Below are 18975 nucleotides of genomic sequence, written 5' to 3' on the forward strand. Positions count from 1 at the left end.
TTGGTAGGACTGGTTGACGAGCGTTGCATTATTGTCGTATATATCAGGTATATCTTATAAAAATGCAATCTCGTCGTTCCAGGGACACCGCGTGGAGGTTCCTACCATGTCCCCATTATATTAGTATAATAATAATAATTAGGCCTAGGAATTTAGGATTTATGTACAACAATATGTTTTTTTGCTGTTTCAGATTATTGCTTTTGTCAATTATGTCCACGTTTTTTTTTTATTTTGCATATTTATTACTTTTGTATATCTTGGACAGAATACATATTTATGAATATTTTGACTTTAAAATCTCGAAAATTCAAGTTTTATGGTATATTTATTTATGGAATACGTCATTTGATATCATGATGTCGAACGGAGTTTTAGTAAATATTTCACAATAATACCTATGATTGAATAGAAGATCGTTCAATTTTAAAATTTTAAAACACCATGTAATTGTTTCGTGTACTACCTAATACATTTGAATAACGTTAATACTTAATAATAATAAGAATAATATTTTATTACTTACATTTAGAATGCGTTATTTTCATATTTTTGGTGTGTATATACTCGTCATATTTTTAACAATCCAAATACATAATTTACAATTTTTTGTTGCATATAAATCCTTGTTCTAATAATAACAAATATTGATAAACTAATTATGTTATTACTTATTCTACTTATATGTTATAGTAAATCTTATTAGAATAATATATTATATAGCAATATAGGATATAGCCATATAGATTATAGGTAGATATTAGCCATTACCTACTATGGCGTATTGTTTAACTTAATATTTTTTGTGTATAACTTTACTATAGTAGAATATTTTATACTTCCAAACTCTAATGAAGACGTTAGAACATAATTATCTGTATCTATAAGTGGTTTTTTAGGATATTTCAATTTTTTGTAAGTTTTGCTTATACAATATAGCGCAAATTAAAAATGTTCATATTACGTTATAACTCACTCAAAACCGAATCATCGTTCAAAACTCATTTACAAACACACTAACACACTACACAGACAATGTTTTTAGCATATAGCTTCATAGGAAATAACTAATAAGCCGATTCACTCTAATTGTTTATCCAGTGAAGCTATAAACGTGAATTGCAGTTGAGCTCGTTTAATGTTACGCATTCGTAAGATGGCGACAAGACAACAAATACGAGTGTCGCGTCCTCGACCTTTTCCATTATAATAATATGTTTTTGGTTTTGCTATCTATCCATCTGTTATAGTTAATGGCTAAGGAATTTTATTATATTATACGTTCACCAGTTCCTCTGTCATTCCTTACAGCTCTCTCCCACTGAACAACTTCTGTCATGTTTATCACTCACATCGGTCAACTATAATTATTTATATCGTCATTGTTTACGATATTTTTGAATAATTTGGGTTTTTCCGACTGCCGTATCGACGCATCACAATATCGACGACCGACGTTGATGCCATAGATAATATTTTGATAATATGACTCTCCGTGTTTGTGTGGCGCGAGGTGCGGTGTGCAATACTCCTTTGTTCATGACGTGTAATGTGTAATTCTTCGTTTTCGACTCTTCGTTGACTCATATAGTCGTACCTATGCAGTCTTGACTTCTTGAGTCTGTCTTTCGTTTTTCGTTTTTTTTAGTTCCGTCGACCCGTCGTTAAGTGTTAAATAATTTTATATATTATTATTTATTATACAACATTATTGTAATTATACGCACTTTTATACATTATGTTCGGTAAGTAAATATAATTATTATTAAGTAGGTATTTAAATATAATAATAGTATGATATCTAGTTAAAAGATATATGTGTTAGGTACCTACATGAACACTAATAAAGTAAAAGTAGACAGTAGTAGATAATATAAGTACTATAAAAATAATTGCTCAATGTAATTTGTAAGTTGGTAAGCTAAGTAGCGTATAGTGACGGCAGTGAGAATCTTAGTTTTAACAAAATTTCTTGGAGGTACCTACTTAAGAATTGTAATTTTTATTTTAAATTTGTAAATACATATAATATTTAATATACTAATTGTCCTACATTAATATACCTAAATGATTGTCGATTAATAACATAAATTTACATAATCATTTTTTAAATCTTGTATAACAGATATTAAATAAATTAATTTAAACTTACTCATGTTAAGTATAAATCGTTCTAGGTGTCTATTAATACTACAAATACTTTTTGTAGTAGATATTTGACCATAAGCCAACCCCTATAAGTAATACTTTAAAATTGCATAATTTATAGATAATCTGCAATTATATATAAAGGTAACTATATTTTATAAATTTATTTATAATATGATATTTTACAAAGAATTTATGGTGTTTATGTTTTTATGAAATCAGTGATCTAGGTACTTACTGTTGTTTTTAAATACACATAATCCTGTCTTTCAATATAATTATTTTTGTATGAGTTGCTTAATTTGGAGATTAGTAAATTATCATAATATTAGAGTTCTATAAGTATTAACTTATCTAGCTACCTGTTTTCATTTGATTGTATTTTTAGTTAATTTTTTAGTTTTGTATAAAATAAAATTACCTATACATCTAATACATCTAATACATCTCATATTTCTTGATTTAATTACAGAATAATGTACTTTTTATAAAATATATATTCTTATAATAGAAATTGGTACATTAATTTTGATATATTTTTTTTTTTATCAAGTTAAGTATAAAAATATTTTAATTTCAGTAATAATGGCTTCCTTTTATAAAAATACTAAGCTGAGTAAAAGAACAAAACAAAGAAGAGTACACGAAGAACTTAAAAGTTGCACTGTTGGGTTTAGCTCTAAAGAAAATAATACTGAAAATAGTGGAACTTATCTAGTTGAAACTAGTTTTCCAAATAGTGATCATTCTGTGCCTAGCATCATGTCTCAATCTAAATCCAATGATATAAATCTTAATATAGACATAATGAATACAGATGGGGATGAAGAATTATACTATTCTAGTGATGAAGTGTCTTCTGAAATAGATGAAAATGAATGGGATGAAAACTATGATAATTCTATTGATAATCTTTCTCATTTTAAATTTTTGATCATTAATTGTAATATCCCACAGATAGCTCTAAATAAACTACTAACTTTACTAAAAAAACATAAATGTTTTGAAGCTCTTCCTAAAGATTCTAGAACTATAATGTGCAAAAATATTGAAAAGCCTTTAGAAATTCAAACAATTGTACCAGGAAAATATTATCATTTTGGAATTTTAAATGGTATTGAACAAAATTTTACTGGATGAGTTAAAAATGATAATAAAATAGAAATAGTTATAGGTATTGATGGCTTACCATTGTATAAAAGTAACTCTGAACAATTATGGCCCATTTTAGCCTATATCCGTCCTGATAATATGAATGTATTTCCAATAGGAATTTATTGCGGAAGAGAAAAACCTGCCAATAGTAATATATTATACCAATAGATTTCATTCAACAGTTTGTTGATGAAGCCAACGTTTTATATCAGAACGGGATCTGTATTAAAAATAAAACATATAATTTCTCTGTTCACACATTGTGCTGTGATGCTCCTGCTAAATCGTTTGTGCTTCAAATCAAAGGCCATTCAGGCTTTTTTTCTTGTACTCGCTGTGAGGTAGAAGGAGAATATTTATCCAACAGAATTTGTTTTCCTTACAATTCACCATTAAACCGTCCACAAAATAGAACACACCAAAATTACTTATTACAATCAAAAGAGGAACATCATGTTGGTGATGTTTCGATTATTACAACTTTGCCCAATTTTAACACGTTGACCGCCACGGGTTTTTTGGCCATGTTACTCATAACCGCCATGAGTTATATTTCGAGATCTCAAACCAAATTTCTTTGCTCAATTATGAGATTTAATATGAGATCTCACTAAAATTTATTTTAGTGAGATCTCGATTAGGATCTCAATAATCGGTATTTTTTCATCGGATTTGAAAAGTACAGTGTTGCCACTTTCAGTATGTGTAACAAGTTTGCAAATATCATTATTAGTTTTTTTTTATCAATATTTATTTAAATCGTCAAAACTGCATCGAAGTAAACCTACCATAAATATTCGTGGCGGTGAGGACAAAGCTTGTTGAGATTTCATTTTCGATTTCATGGCGGTCAACGTGTTAATGTTGTAACTTCTTTCTCTCTAGACTATATGCACTTAGTATGTTTAGGTGTTGTTCGAAAGCTAATGTTATTATGGATTAAAGGACCTTTAAATATTCGTTATCCATCTTGGAAGATTAAAGAAATATCAAACTCTCTCCAAAACCTTAAAAATAAAATGCCATGTGAATTTGCTAGAAAGCCAAGAACACTTGATGAAATATGTCGTTGGAAGGCCACAGAATTTCGTACTTTTTTGCTTTATATAGGGACGTTTGTCACAAAATCAGTTTTAAAAAAAGAACATTGGAAACATTTTTTGAGTTTAAACTTGGCTATGGTGATACTTATTAGTCCTGATTATGGGCAATATATAAATCATGCACGATTATTATTAGACGACTTTGTTAAAAATTTTGAGTTAATGTATGGGCGTCACCTGATTTCTCATAATATTCATGGTTTAATCCATTTATGTGATGATTACAATCTGTTTGGTCCATTAGACAACGTTTCAGCATTTCCTTTTGAGAATTATATGGGATCTTAAAGAAAATGTTAAGAAAACCCGACAAGCCTCTACAACAAATCATTATAAGATACAATGAAAAATGCTTACTGATGTCCAATACAAAATACAAATATATTGTACTTAATTTCACTGGTATTCATAATCGTGGACCAATTATTGGAAATAGTATGAAAGGAATACAATTTTCTACTTTAAAATTAGAAAATATGACAATAAAAACCAAAGTTGATGCTGATTCTTACTTAATTACTAAAGATAAAAGATCAATTAAAGTTGTTAATATAATTTCTAATGAAAAAAAAAGTGATGGTATTTTAATATGTAAATACTTTCAAAATAGTTATCCATTATTTCTTAACCCTATTAGATCTATAGATTTAGATATTTATGTTGTAAAGAACTTATCCAATGACCTTATTTCGTGTCATATTAATGATATAAGCAAAAAAATGATACTTATTCCTCATAATAATGAATAGATTTTACTTCCATTGTTACATTCCACTTAAAATTCTATATCAGTTGTAGATAATAATATATAAGTACTGTTATATAATAATGTAAAATGATTATAGTTTAATATTATATTATTTATATTCAAGAATTACAAATTAACTACCCAAACAGCAATATAAAATTATTTTAACATTTTTAGAATATTTAGAAGTTAACATTAATGTTTTCATAACATTTTAATTGCATTTGTTTAATATTATTGAAACTTTCTTAGAATATTAAATGGTCATGTTTTGTCCTACCTTTATAAGTTTCCTAAAATGTTATGAAATTAACATTCTGAAAATATTCTTGTACTGATCAGATTAAAACATTTCGTGAAAGTTACAGTAATATTTATGAAATATTTTCAAAATATTTTAATTGCATTTCATACCACCAATTTTAATGTTATAATAACATTATGTCATTAAGTTCGTATAATATTTCAATATAATATATTTATAATATTCTTTTGAAATTATAATAAATTATATTTTAAATTTTAAATATGTTTTAACGTATATTATATAATATAAAATAACTTCAAAATACACAAATAAATAAAAAAAATCAAAAGTATTCACTTTCAAATATTTATTTATATTTTAAAACTCAATTAAAAAAAAATAATTTCAAGATATCAGCAATGGTATTTCCAATATCAATAACATAAAAAAGATTTCTAAAAAAAAAATTAATGACAAAATTCAATGAATTATTATATAAATTAATATGATAATAATAATAAAATAAAAAAAAATAATATAGCATTGATATAGCGCATGATTTCAGCAATGGTATTTACTCAATACCAACAACCTAAAAAATATTAAAATAATAATAATAATAATGAAAAAATTAAATATATTATATAAAATAATTATAATGTATTGTCCAGATTATTTAATGTCTGTATTGTAGCATTTGCTTTGCTTAAAATCCTAAATTTGGCATGGGCCAACCAAGTTGATAGTGGTGTGTCAATGTCCTTGTCAATTATGTTTTTATACTTGATGTTAACCCTCAAAGCATCTAAAAATCAAAAAATAATATTAGTAAATATAATAATAATTAATATTAACCAATGATTAAACGATAACATCCAAGCTTTGAAAAAAAATTTTTTTTTTTAAATCCCAATAGCGAGTAACTTGTTATAAGTTCATCTGAAAACATTTTCAACATGATACGTCGTACACTATCTCCAATATCTTTATTTCCAATTAATAAAAATAGTTTTGATACCTAAAAAATGAATAGTTAAGCTGATTTAATATATTTTATATATTATATACATATTTACTATTTATTTTAAATGAGTTCTAATGCATACCATATTAGGTCTAAAATGTTTATCACATAGCAATTTTTGTTCGAAATTATCAAGTTCATCATCCGTCTTAAGAGGGAATATTTCATCGATATTAATTGATTGTGTAATATTGTTTGCCATGTGTGCTGTGATGGTTTCACCAGAAGTATTTAAAAAATTTTGTAATGCAACATGTGATGCATTCAATGTATTGCTCATTGTGATTTGATCATACTTTAATTTTGTTAATGTATGTATAACAAAGTTTTGGAATTCTATTATAAAATAAAAAATTAATTTGCAAATATTATTATATACAATACATTATTATGCCACAATATACCTGCAGTAGTCATTAGAGGCACATCATTTATTGGTGAAGCAATAGTAGTGAGGTTACTTGAGGAAGACAGTTCACCACTCACCACAGTGGCATTATTTATTGATGCAGAAGTAGAAGTTGGAAAATATTTTTTAGTTTTCTTGCAATCTAAAAAAAATATTACAAAATTGAATAATAGTTAAATAAATTATAACAGTATACACAATAATTTGTAAATAAATTAATATACATTTTGAAGTCAATATGGACTGATGATGTTAAATACAATATAGGTATACTAATTACTATAATAATAAATATGAATAAAGGATCTAATAAAAATAATAGAATAATTTTTACTACATTTTATACCTGAGAAGTGTGAATTAAGAAATAATGATCTTTTTGCAGGCACTAGTTTTGGTGTTATTGCTTCAGTAGGCATTTGCAGAATGTCATCGGTGGTTTGTAGTTGCTCTAGATTCAAGTCATTACAAACTGAAGTTTCAAACTCAATTCTGTCATTTACAGGAGGTGATTTTTCAATATAAACTGAGCTCTCTGTAATTTAAAAAAAAAAAAAATGAATTTCTCACTGTTGTCACATTTCTCAATCTGTGGTTGCTATTATAGATAATAGACAATAATAATATGACACTAAAGAGGTTAAGAAATGATGCATAAGGAACATTGTTAATATTAATTATTGAAAATTGAAATAATCATACCATTTAAAACTAAAGGTAGTTCATAAGATGGATCTTTATCTGAGTCATATAATATACTGTCAGTGTCTGAACTTGAATCAGCTTTTGTAGATAATATATCAATAACCGGTCTACTTCTTGTTGGTAATAAACTATCATGTCTTAAGGAAGGAGGACTATCTATTTTGTTTTTATTATTACTACAACGTTCAATATGTCTATCATTTTGTGTATCCTCGTTAGTAGATAAATCTGATAAATAAACGGCTTTCTTGGATTTTTTACGAGCTTCTTCTAAGTTTTCTAAACATATAATTAATAAATAATAACCATTAGTCATGTATTAGATATTATTTAGTAAATCATTTATAATAAGTTATGTTATAACTATGAGTTTTTTTACCGTATGATCTTCCCAAAGTTCTGGATGGAATCCATTTGAAATTTATTTCATCAGGATTTTTTTGTTTCTCGATATATTTCTTTACTTAAGTTTTGACAAGAGGCCATGCGCATAACTTTGTTTCTTTATTGAACCATGCAACTGGTACTGACTCCACACTGTCGTCACCAAAAAAATGGACAACAATCCACATTCCACATGGTTGTTTTTCTACGTGTATAATAATAATATATTTTACGATATTTTATAAATAAAAATAAAGTTGTATTTACAAATAAGTAGTATAAATTTATATTTTTCTAAGTAGGTATATGAAACAATAAGAAAAAATTAGTAATATTTACAAAAATGTATTAATTCAAGAAATTTAAGCAGTATGTATTATAGGCATAACGATTAAATTCCCATTATGCGCAATTAACATCATTTTTTTTTTTATTTTATTAATTGTACAGGTTTTTAAGCTTTGTGTTAAATCTTTTACAATATATATGTCAAATTCTGTTGAATCTGTTGGCTTGTCATGAAACAATGTTTTTGTTTTAAAATGTTTTCCAATCAACACTATGTCAGATTTTTGTTTAACTATATTCAAGCATTTAAAAACTTCTCTATCTGTAGTTAGAACATAGCTATCTTTATCAAATATTGTATTTATTTGAATATTTTTAAAGATTAAGTTTTTGTACTGACATCCATTTAAATTATTGATTAATGGACCATTATTGTGAGGTAGTAATAATATTGGATGATTTGTTGGATTTTTAGATAAGCTAAGGGAATTATGACAATATATTTCTGAGTACCGGTTTATGACTTGTTCGAGTGGTTTTTCATGTTTTCGTATTTTAGATTTTAATTCTTTCATATAGTTTTCGAAAGGAAATGCGCTGCAGTTATCAAGAGGACCGTACAATTTAAAATCATCACACAAATGTGATAAACCATGAATATTGTGGGAATTATGTTCACGACCATATAATATTTCAAATGTTTTTATAAAATATTCTATAAGTTCTTCGGCATATGGTAAATAATGTTGAAGATTTGGACTAAGTAGTATTATCATAGAAATATTTAATGACATGAAATGATTATAGCAATTATCATTGATAATATTTTTTAGTACAAATAGGTCCTATGTACAATAAAAATAATCTTAACTCCGTAGCTTTCCATCTGGATACCTCTTGAATTTCTCTGATTTTTCTAACAAAGTCTGATGGAATATAACACTTGACAGCCAATAGTGCTTCTGTTAATTTGTGTACATCACGACTTGGTAAACGAACATTCAACGGTCCTTTATGTAACCACAGCCCAATCAATTTTTTAACGACTCCGAGACAAACAAGATGCATGTAATCAAGGGTAAACATACGAACCAAATCGATCCCTGGCAACTCAACAAGGTTTGAAATAGACTCACCTACATGATGCTCTTCGTGTGTCATATTTTCATATGTTTTGTGTGTTCTTTTAATAGATTTACTATTAGAATATGGAAAACAAATACGATTTTGATAATATTCACCTTCTGCAATACATCGGTTACAAGAGGAATATCCTGAGTGACCTTTAGTTTTTAATAAAAAAGATTTTGCTGGTGCATCACACACAAAACTATAAATTATCACTTTTTTAATACAGCCATTAATTTCTATACCATTTGTTATAAGATCTTTGGTTTCGGCAACAAAGTCTAATAAAAAGTCATTACTGTCTTTTGGTTTAGATTTGCCAAAGTAAATGCCAACTGGAAATACATTTTTGTCCATTCCAACAATATATGCCATAATTGGCCAAAATTGACTATTATTGCTTTTAGTTAATGGTAAACCATCAACCCCAATTGCAATTTTTATTTCTGTTAAACTGCTTGTATCATATCGTCGAATTCCTTTTGCCAATCCAAAATGATAATATGACCCAGGAATAACTGTACGAATAAATCGCTCTGCAGGTTTCAGTGTGGCTAAAAGTGTTCTACTATCATATGGCAAATCTTGGGTATTTATATTATCTTGTTTCTTGTTTCTGTAGCATTTGGAATATTGCATTCGACTGCCCAAATTCTCAAATTTTCATTAAATGTATTGCAAGATGAATTGTTTATTTCACTTACTGCTGGAAAAGGATTTACATTATGGTCTTCGTTACCTAACAGATCACCAAAAGTGGACACAGTTATAGTTTCCTGATCATAAGGTATAGAAGTTGTCATTTGTGGTGAATTAATATAATTATTTGTTCCTTTTGATGTTGATGGCATATTAATAATTTCACCCGATTGATTGTCTTCTGAATTTTCCACCTTACTCACATTTATTTCCTCTGTTGCATAATTATTATTTGCAGATATATTGGTTTCATTACCATATAGATTATTAATGAAATCTAGTTCTTGTCGAATATTCCTATTTTTTGACCTTTTACTTTTGAACATTATCTTAACAATTATAATAATAATAATAATAATAATAATAATATACCAAACAAAAATTAAGTATAGATACTTACATAAACGTTTATATATATATGTTATACAGCTGGTACATACAGTACAAATACGAATTGAAACACTAAAAAAATATTTAAAAATCAATTAATTATTAACAGCTATAACTAATAATACTATATAACATTATATTATACTTATAATACCACAAAAAGGACTGAACAGATTTTAATAATAGTTATATCAATAGATTTTTATTGAGATTCAGGAGATGTTTTAAGCTTTTTTTTTAACATCTATACCGTTGCTATACCCAATAAATATTAAATACTCCAAGCATACCCAGTGGCAAGTACCTATACAAAATACTACACTAATATCTACTATTTAAAATAACACACATTTATAATGCATATTATACTACAATACCTATATAATACACAATAATACATATTTTTATTTTAAACTACATAATACCAACAACATGTAATTTAAGTTTTTTTTAGCAGTGGCAGAATAAACTCTTATTTTTAATAATGCATTTATATTATTTTGTACATACCCCACCCCTTACAGAGACAATTTTCAGACATAATACAATATTATATTAAATTAAAACAATCTGTATCTATGACTACTACAACTATTGGCATTCTGCTAGCATCAAGTATCTATATAATATTACTAACATAAAACTTATAAAACAATACATTTATAATTGAAACCATTTACGTTTTAAATATTAATTAATGATAGACACAACCTAGTATCAACATTCAAAAAATCTATAATTATTAGGTACTTGAACGGACTAATAAAATACTTGCTGTGTCCCCTGAATGTTTCCCAAATTTTACTACATGTTTTAAGTTTTAATTAACAAAAATATTGGAATTTCAACACAAATGTATAGGTAATAATTTTTATTTCAATATAAAATATATTGATAACAATACTTTTTCGTTATTAATTTTATACAAATATCATAAAATTTAATCGGTATTGTTATTTATTTGAAGTCTAAAATATATTAAAATATTAATATTCTGTGTACAGAAAATATAAAACTGATGGCAAATTGGATTTTAAAGAATTAGGTAGTTATGTAGACTTAAAAATAAGTTAAAATACATATAACTGGATAAAGGACCTATATATACATATAATATAGTAAATTAGTATTATAATAGTATTGAACTAACCAAGCTAATACTATTTTTTAAACATAATCATTAATCAAATTTGTTTTTTAAAAAACCTTGAGTATTCTTAAAAACTGTTAGTTACATAAATTATATTTTAATTAATGATGAATACCTAACCTACCAACAAATATATTTTAAAAAAATTCTGATTTTTATGTTTCTATCAGACAACATGTACCAAGTAAATATTCTAATTTACTAACTATATGGGTTTTTACTGCTTTTAATGATATCACATATTCACATAAAAATTGTCATATACCTAACTATTGTTTTGGTTTTGTAATATTATATACTACACAAATTTATTTAAAATAGTATTTTTTTATAAAATAACAATCTCCATACAGTATAGAAAGATAATGCATTTATCATCTGTCTAATAAGTAATTTTCATTTTAAGTTGTTTTATATTACCATTAGAAAAATATTTTGAATTTTAACTTATATTTAATTTATGTATTTTTAGTCCAAAAGTCATCTATGTATAATACAGTGTATTATATAAAAGAGGAGTAGGATTTTGGCGTTTGGGCGCTACTATCTCCACAGGTTTTTGTTGTATGGAAATCTGTCAATGGTAACAATTGAATTAAATAAAATGTGTTCCGAGAAAAGAGATGTATTTTAGGCCCTGTGTACTTGCCATTAATTAGAATAACAATTCAATTATTCTACCTAATTTTGAAGATGTTTTTAAGAAATCAATAATATTAATTTTGTATTAATATATAGTAGTTATATACCTAACTTAATAACTGAACATTGTTATTACCTATACATGTAACATGTGATTACAAATTAGGCAAATTTAACTTCGACTTAGGTAAGCAAAATTTCATCAAAAATATCATAATTTTAGTAGGTATAATTACAAGATAAGTATAATACAAACTTTTACAATGCTTATAACATAAATACATAATAATAAAAAACAGTAAAAAAAGTAAGTGTACTTACCAAAAATGTATACAACTGCAGACACGTCAACTACCTATATAATAGGTAACGTAAAAACTATGTACTAATGTACTATCACTATTATCCAAAAACCAACGAAAATTGAATACTATAATAATACTAAAAATTACTGTTTGTGGGTAAACACACTGTGTTTAAAACTTGATAATCAGATATATAATAATCAAAACGCAAAAGATACAATTAACCAATAAAGCGTTGACTGTTGAGAGAATTCAGAATGGCAAATTTACTGCCCGAATGCGTGAATATGTGACTGTGTGACTAGTACACATTGGCAATGCGGTGTACGGCGGTGGTAGCGTTGCAGCGGGGGGAAAGCGGGACAAACGGCTGTTAGAAGGTTTTCGGGGTTTTCCCCGAAAAAACTAATCAACAACAACAAATGTATATATTATTTATATCACAAATCATAATTATAATAACTTTGAATTGGTGGCGGTGATTGCCTGTCTTTGTCTAACACACGCGCAATATAAGAATTTAGACGTGTTTTTTGTCAAACGTACCGATTTATATAGTAAAGCGATAAGAATTCTGGAAATAGATTTGAATTTATCATCGAGTCTACTTAAGATCGGCTAGTTCACTTTTCCCAATTTTACGCTCCAACTCTTATAAATTTGGTTTTAATATTTGAAAATATTAGGAATTTTCAAACGCCAATCATTCGCAATTAAAATCAGAAACCTTAAAATGTGGACTGACCAATATAATATAATATATTATAATATTATATTATACAATTGGCTAACTTATTGCCTAATGGTTACTGCCCATTGGCTACTTACGAAAATAATAGGTACTAAATATATTGACTCATAAAGAAGACAAAATGTATAATACCTACCTACAAAGGCTACAAATTATATAAAATTTTATACTAGGTACTAAACTACTAGAATTAAAAAACACAAAGTAAAATACTGTTTTAAAATCAATTAATGTAAGGAAATTACAAGGTATTAGGTACATAAAAATTAGGTCGCATATACAAGTATACAACTATATAAAATACAATTGCCTATATATAGGATTAGATAAATTATAATCTATATCAAAATAATAAAATATATGTATGTGATATGTACCGAATGTACCGTAATTCCATAATATATGCACCAACACAAAATTGTTTTGAGATAAATAAGGTTTAAGTCTTAACTCTATTCATATCCGTCATTATTATGCACCTTCTTGAAAAAAAAAAAAATAATAGCTTTGCAGTTTTGCATCTATGACTGAATACGCTTGCGCTAGTATATTTATTTTATTTACGCAAAATGTAAATAATATATGGACAATGTTATATAAAGCGATATTTAGCTTAGAAATACCTACACCTATACGGCATACACGATATGATACAAACAAAATTCAGACATTTTAACATAGCATGAATTATTATAATTTATATTATTATAAACTGTAAGAGGGGTTCATAATAACGTAGACAAATCGTAATGCTTTCCTTTATTACTTTTTATTGATAGAGAAACGGTCATCGCGACACGTATCTCAAGACTGACTATAATATAATAGCTGTACGCAGGTCGTCTGGCCGATCGGCATACACACACACACACAATACAATTAATTAATAAAAATAAATATCGCTCGACCGGTCTAGATACGGACGGTCGATTCACATTGATCGATAACGCCGATCACTAGAAAACCCGCAATTAACACACAGAAATATAGTACCTAGTATAGATTAATATAAAATATAAATCCTACAGTTCGGCCATTCTGACCTTTGTTCGTCTCGAACAAAAAAAAAAATTATATAATAATAATTTATACTCTATTCCACCTAAGAGTGAACCGCTTTCGCGCATGCAGACTGAGCCGCCGATCGTTGTCGGACCCCCCGGGTGGTGGCTAGGCGTTCTCTGATTGGCTAATAGTTATTGCCGGTCGTCGGCAGTTGTCGACCGCCGTGCATACAGAGAATCATAAAAACATCGCCGTTTTTCGTGTTTAATAATTACACAGCACGTATTTTGAATTAACATCATTAGATAATCAAGCTGTAATAGGTATATACAAATAAGTAAACATCAAATATTATAAATTAAGTTTATTTTATAGCTAAAATAATAAACTAAATATAATATAATACAAATAATTACAAACTAAAAAAAAATTAAAAATTGTACTACGTACACGTCAATATAATACAAAAAATTAAAAATTAAAAATTAAAAATTGTAAATGTCAATATAATATAATACAAATAAAAAAAATTAAAAATTGTATGTCAATATAATATAATACAAATAAAAAAAATTAAAAATTGTAAATGTCAATATAATATAATACAAATAAAAAAAAATTAAAAATTGTACTACGTACACGTCAATATAATACAAAAAATTAGTCAGAATCGATGTCGGAGGATTCGTCTGATGATGTATCTCCAATTGTCAAAGTTACCGATTCCAACTCTGCAGACAAAACATCGTCTACGACGAAGTCAATTTCCCAAAATTTGTCCTCCTCTTTCTTCGTGTGACTTATATAATTCTTCCACATGTCTGCATCCACACGTTCGATGCCTCAATTAATAAATTTTTGACATCCTGTAATTTATATGTTGTATTGTTCATCCGTACGTACCTTTTTACAGATGACCAAACCATTTCTATGGGATTCAGCTCGCAATGATATGGAGGTAGTCGAAGTACATCACGGTTATGTTTTTTGGCCAATTCGTCAATTACGTATTTCTGATGCCGTGGTTTGATTCTTTTCACAATGTCCAGAAGTTGTGGTATACACATAGGTTTGTCTATAACCTCGCCTTTATCCTCCAACCATTTTATAATATCAGCCTTTCTGGTCTGCGACGACGGTGCTTTATCCAGCTTCATAGAATGATATGATGCATTGTCCATGATTATCACGCAGTTCTCTTTTAAACGTGGCAATACACCCTCCATCCATTCATAAAATGTCTCCCCATTCATTTCGTCGTGATAATCTGTGGTGGTTTTTTTTTGGACTCGAAACATAGCAATGCGCCGGGAACAAAGCCGTCTTCTGAACCTATGTGTAGTACAATCAGGCGTTTGCCTTTTCCTGATGGATTATGGCACCAGTTGAAAGGCCTTCTAAAAATGCGTCTCGGGGGGATTCTATTGTTGTATCGACCATGTCTTACTAGTGCATTCGCCAGCATTTACCCAGGTCTCGTCCAGGTAATACAAATGTCGACCCTCGTCTCGGTATTTACGCAGTTGTTCAAGAAACCGTCTACGCCACAATACAATTTCAGTTTTTTCTGTCAGTGCACTATTTCGACTACGTTTGCTATATTGAAATCCATTTCTTTTAAAAGCCTATAAAGATTTGTCCTTGAAATTGTCGGTAAGGAGTTGTCATTCGAAACTGCATGGTGTATTTTGTCGACAGTAGGAATTTCACGTTTAAACCAAAAACTATGTACATGCCTACGAACCGCATTTCTATGAAACTCATCAAATGTTTCACGAAATGTTTTCTTAACACGTGTTTTGGAAGGAGATATTACCCTTTTAGTAGTGTTGTACTCGGTTATGGTTGTTGAAATTGTTGTTGCTCCAATGGCCAATTCTTTAGAAAGTTCTTGCCGGATTGTTCTTAAAGACTTTGTCGGATCCACATTGATTTTTGCCTTGTACGCATTAATAATCATTTGTCTCTTGCCAGAATCTACTCGCTGAAATTGTAATAAAATTTATTATTATAAAACCAGCATATTAAATAAAACAATTAGATTTAGATTTTAGATTTTTTTTCAATGTTATAAATACGTGTATATATATACATTATACATTCATTTCATTGAATACCAAAAAATTTTCAAAAGTAAATAAATTAAATGTTTACTTACCTTTCCTGGTGGATTTTTTTTAATTGGTGAACGGCTTACAGTTTGTGGTGGGTCCATGGTAATTAATTAATAAAAAAATATATATGACAAAAAAAAAAAAAAATCACTAAGGAAAATAATAACAGCCAATCAAATAAATGTAATAAATACAAATGTGAACATGTGCGCGCGAGTGTAATCAAACAAGTGGTAGTGTGTCAATACAGCTCACTACGTAGACAGCTGCTGTTCGTAACGACCGAAACCGAAGATCGCGGCGGCGAACGTTTTGTGGTGGGGATGCGCAAAGAAAACGAGTTTTGGTCGTCCGAGCGGTTCAGTCTTAGGTGGAATAGAGTATAGGTTTATAATGGTATAATGACAATCTTAAATTCTTAACTTCGTACAAACAAAACAAAAAAAAAAAATAATTAATTAATTAATAAATAAATAAATAATATACGAGTATACAAAGACGCAACACATAAACGGCATGTTGCGGGACATTACATAAAATTAAAATTACATCGAATATAAATTGAGGGGTTTCAATTCAAAACGGACTTTTTCCATTTTTCTAATTTTTCAGGACAGCTCATTTTTTGTTTCTCTGATTTTTAAATGATTTAGATAACATGTGATATATTGAAAAATAGGTAAAAAAAAACGATAAATCAATTTCTGATATCAAAAGTTTTCTCCTTAAAATTTTTTTAGTATATTTTTAATTTTAAAGAAAGTAATTTTGAACAAAACGTTCATTTTCCAGGAATAAGTCCCTTTTGAATAAAACACTGAATAATTACCTTTTGGAAAAAAACAAATCTATTTTTATCAAAATGCACTATTTCCACAAGTACCTAGTTTTTATTTTGCTAAAAAAACTGAAGAATCAAATAATATTAATTCATTGATATAATTTGTAGGTACTGAAGTCATAAAATATCAAAAAATATTGAACATATACAAAAACAGTTTAAAAATGTGTTTAAACGTTTTAATTATTAAGATAAAATATAATAATATAATAAACAAAATAAAATAAATTAACATCCCTGTTAATAACTTACTAAAACTTAAACAAAATAAAATAAAACAAAATAAATACCTTTTAAGGAAATCATATCAAATGTTATGATAAAAATAAAATATTTATATAAATTTAAATTAATCAATATATCAGCCTTTTTAGTAACTAAATAAAAAAATAAGTAATAAAAAATAAAACAATTTGAGATTAATTTTAGGAACTTTTGTTTACTCATCATCATCATATTCTTGACAATCTGCAATTTCTTCTAAGTCATTATTATTAATAAAAATATCATTATAGAATGATTGTGCATCTGGGGCCCTATTCTTGAATCGAAGTGATAATTTATCAAATACGATAATTATCAATTCGTATATCACACCCGATAATATTTTATCAACTGTATCAATTCTCGAACGAGAAACGATAAGTAAAATTATAAGTGATAATTTACTTGAATCTCCTTGAATAAATAGCGTATGCCGTTATCACGTTATCAATAGACAGTTAATAAATATTAAAAACTATTATATTAAAAACTTAGTTACTATTTAATATTTTTGCGTGTACATATTATTTTGTTTTGTGCAACGTATATTTTTAAAGTTTTATTCAACAAATATATCACGTATTTATAATGGAAAATCAATCAAAAACCAAAAGAAAAGGATATATGACGATTCCGCAAAAGCAGCGTTTAATTGATTTAATGTCTGAAGAACATGCCTTAAGATCTGGTAAATTTTCCCCAAACTTTACCAAACAAATTGCTGACGCAAAGTGGAATGAAATTGCAAAAAATTAAATGCTATTCCAGGAGGTAGCAAAAATGCTCAAGAATGGAAAGAGTAAGTCATAGCTTATAATGTAAAAGAATGTATACTTACTATAAAACTGTGCTTATTTTTTATAGGCATGGGCAGATTTAAAGACAAAAACTAAGGGGAAACACTGTCTGATAAAAAAGTATGCAAATAAAACAGGAGGAGGTCCTAGTTGTTCTAGTAATTTAAATGAAATAGATGAACAGATATTGGCATTAATAAACCTACTACCATAACTGGACATAATAATGTTGCTGAGTCTAATGTTGATTTTAGTTTTCATAATGATATTGATATTAGTTTTGAAATAGAAGGTAAATCAATAAAAATTAATTTTTACTTATAAACATGTACATTTTAATATATTTTTTAGAGGGTGATGAAATAGTTCTTGATACCCAACATTTTGAAACAGATGAAGTAGTTGAAGATATTAATCACTCTTTATTACTACCATTTAACAAAGAAAACAAATTAGGTAATAATAAAACAACTAAAATAGTATTGGAAAATAATTTGTTACATACAGATATTATAATATTTTCTAGATTTAAAAGACCTTGATAATTCCGTCAATAAAATCGATAATATCTCAACTTCTGTTTTAACTGAAAAACATTCAAAAAAATTCCAAAACATCGGTCTAATGCAGCGATAAGATTGCAAAAGAGTGTAACTGCTACTGAAAAATTGGCAGATA

The 18975-nt window shown here is 27.3% G+C and overlaps 4 protein-coding genes across 4 annotated transcripts in view; 2 read left to right on the top strand and 2 right to left on the bottom strand.

Annotated features, from left to right (window-relative positions):
• Positions 1-1598: 1598 nt before the first annotated feature.
• Positions 1599-18975, top strand: part of LOC126553136 (uncharacterized) — a 35094-nt gene continuing 17717 nt past the window's right edge. The window contains exon 1 of the mRNA XM_050208311.1: positions 1599-1745. The gene's annotated coding sequence lies outside the window, so the exon portion shown is untranslated. The remainder of the gene's footprint in view (positions 1746-18975) is intronic.
• On the bottom strand, positions 15082-15534 carry LOC126553129 (uncharacterized). The gene has a single exon (XM_050208305.1). The coding sequence runs from the start codon at positions 15532-15534 to the stop codon at positions 15082-15084; it is 453 nt and encodes a 150-aa protein (XP_050064262.1).
• On the bottom strand, positions 15852-16774 carry LOC126553130 (uncharacterized). Its single transcript, XM_050208306.1, has 2 exons — positions 16440-16774; positions 15852-16265 (listed from the first exon to the last, which is right to left on the bottom strand). The coding sequence occupies exons 1-2, from the start codon at positions 16494-16496 to the stop codon at positions 15852-15854; spliced, it is 471 nt and encodes a 156-aa protein (XP_050064263.1). The 5' UTR covers positions 16497-16774.
• On the top strand, positions 18281-18933 carry LOC126553131 (uncharacterized). The gene is made up of 4 exons (XM_050208307.1): positions 18281-18299; positions 18482-18589; positions 18649-18753; positions 18824-18933. Exons 1-4 carry the CDS (start codon positions 18281-18283, stop codon positions 18931-18933), a joined length of 342 nt encoding a protein of 113 aa, XP_050064264.1.

This window comes from Aphis gossypii, unplaced genomic scaffold (assembly GCF_020184175.1).
Source record: "Aphis gossypii isolate Hap1 unplaced genomic scaffold, ASM2018417v2 Contig00071, whole genome shotgun sequence".
Classification (NCBI taxonomy): domain Eukaryota; kingdom Metazoa; phylum Arthropoda; class Insecta; order Hemiptera; family Aphididae; genus Aphis; species Aphis gossypii.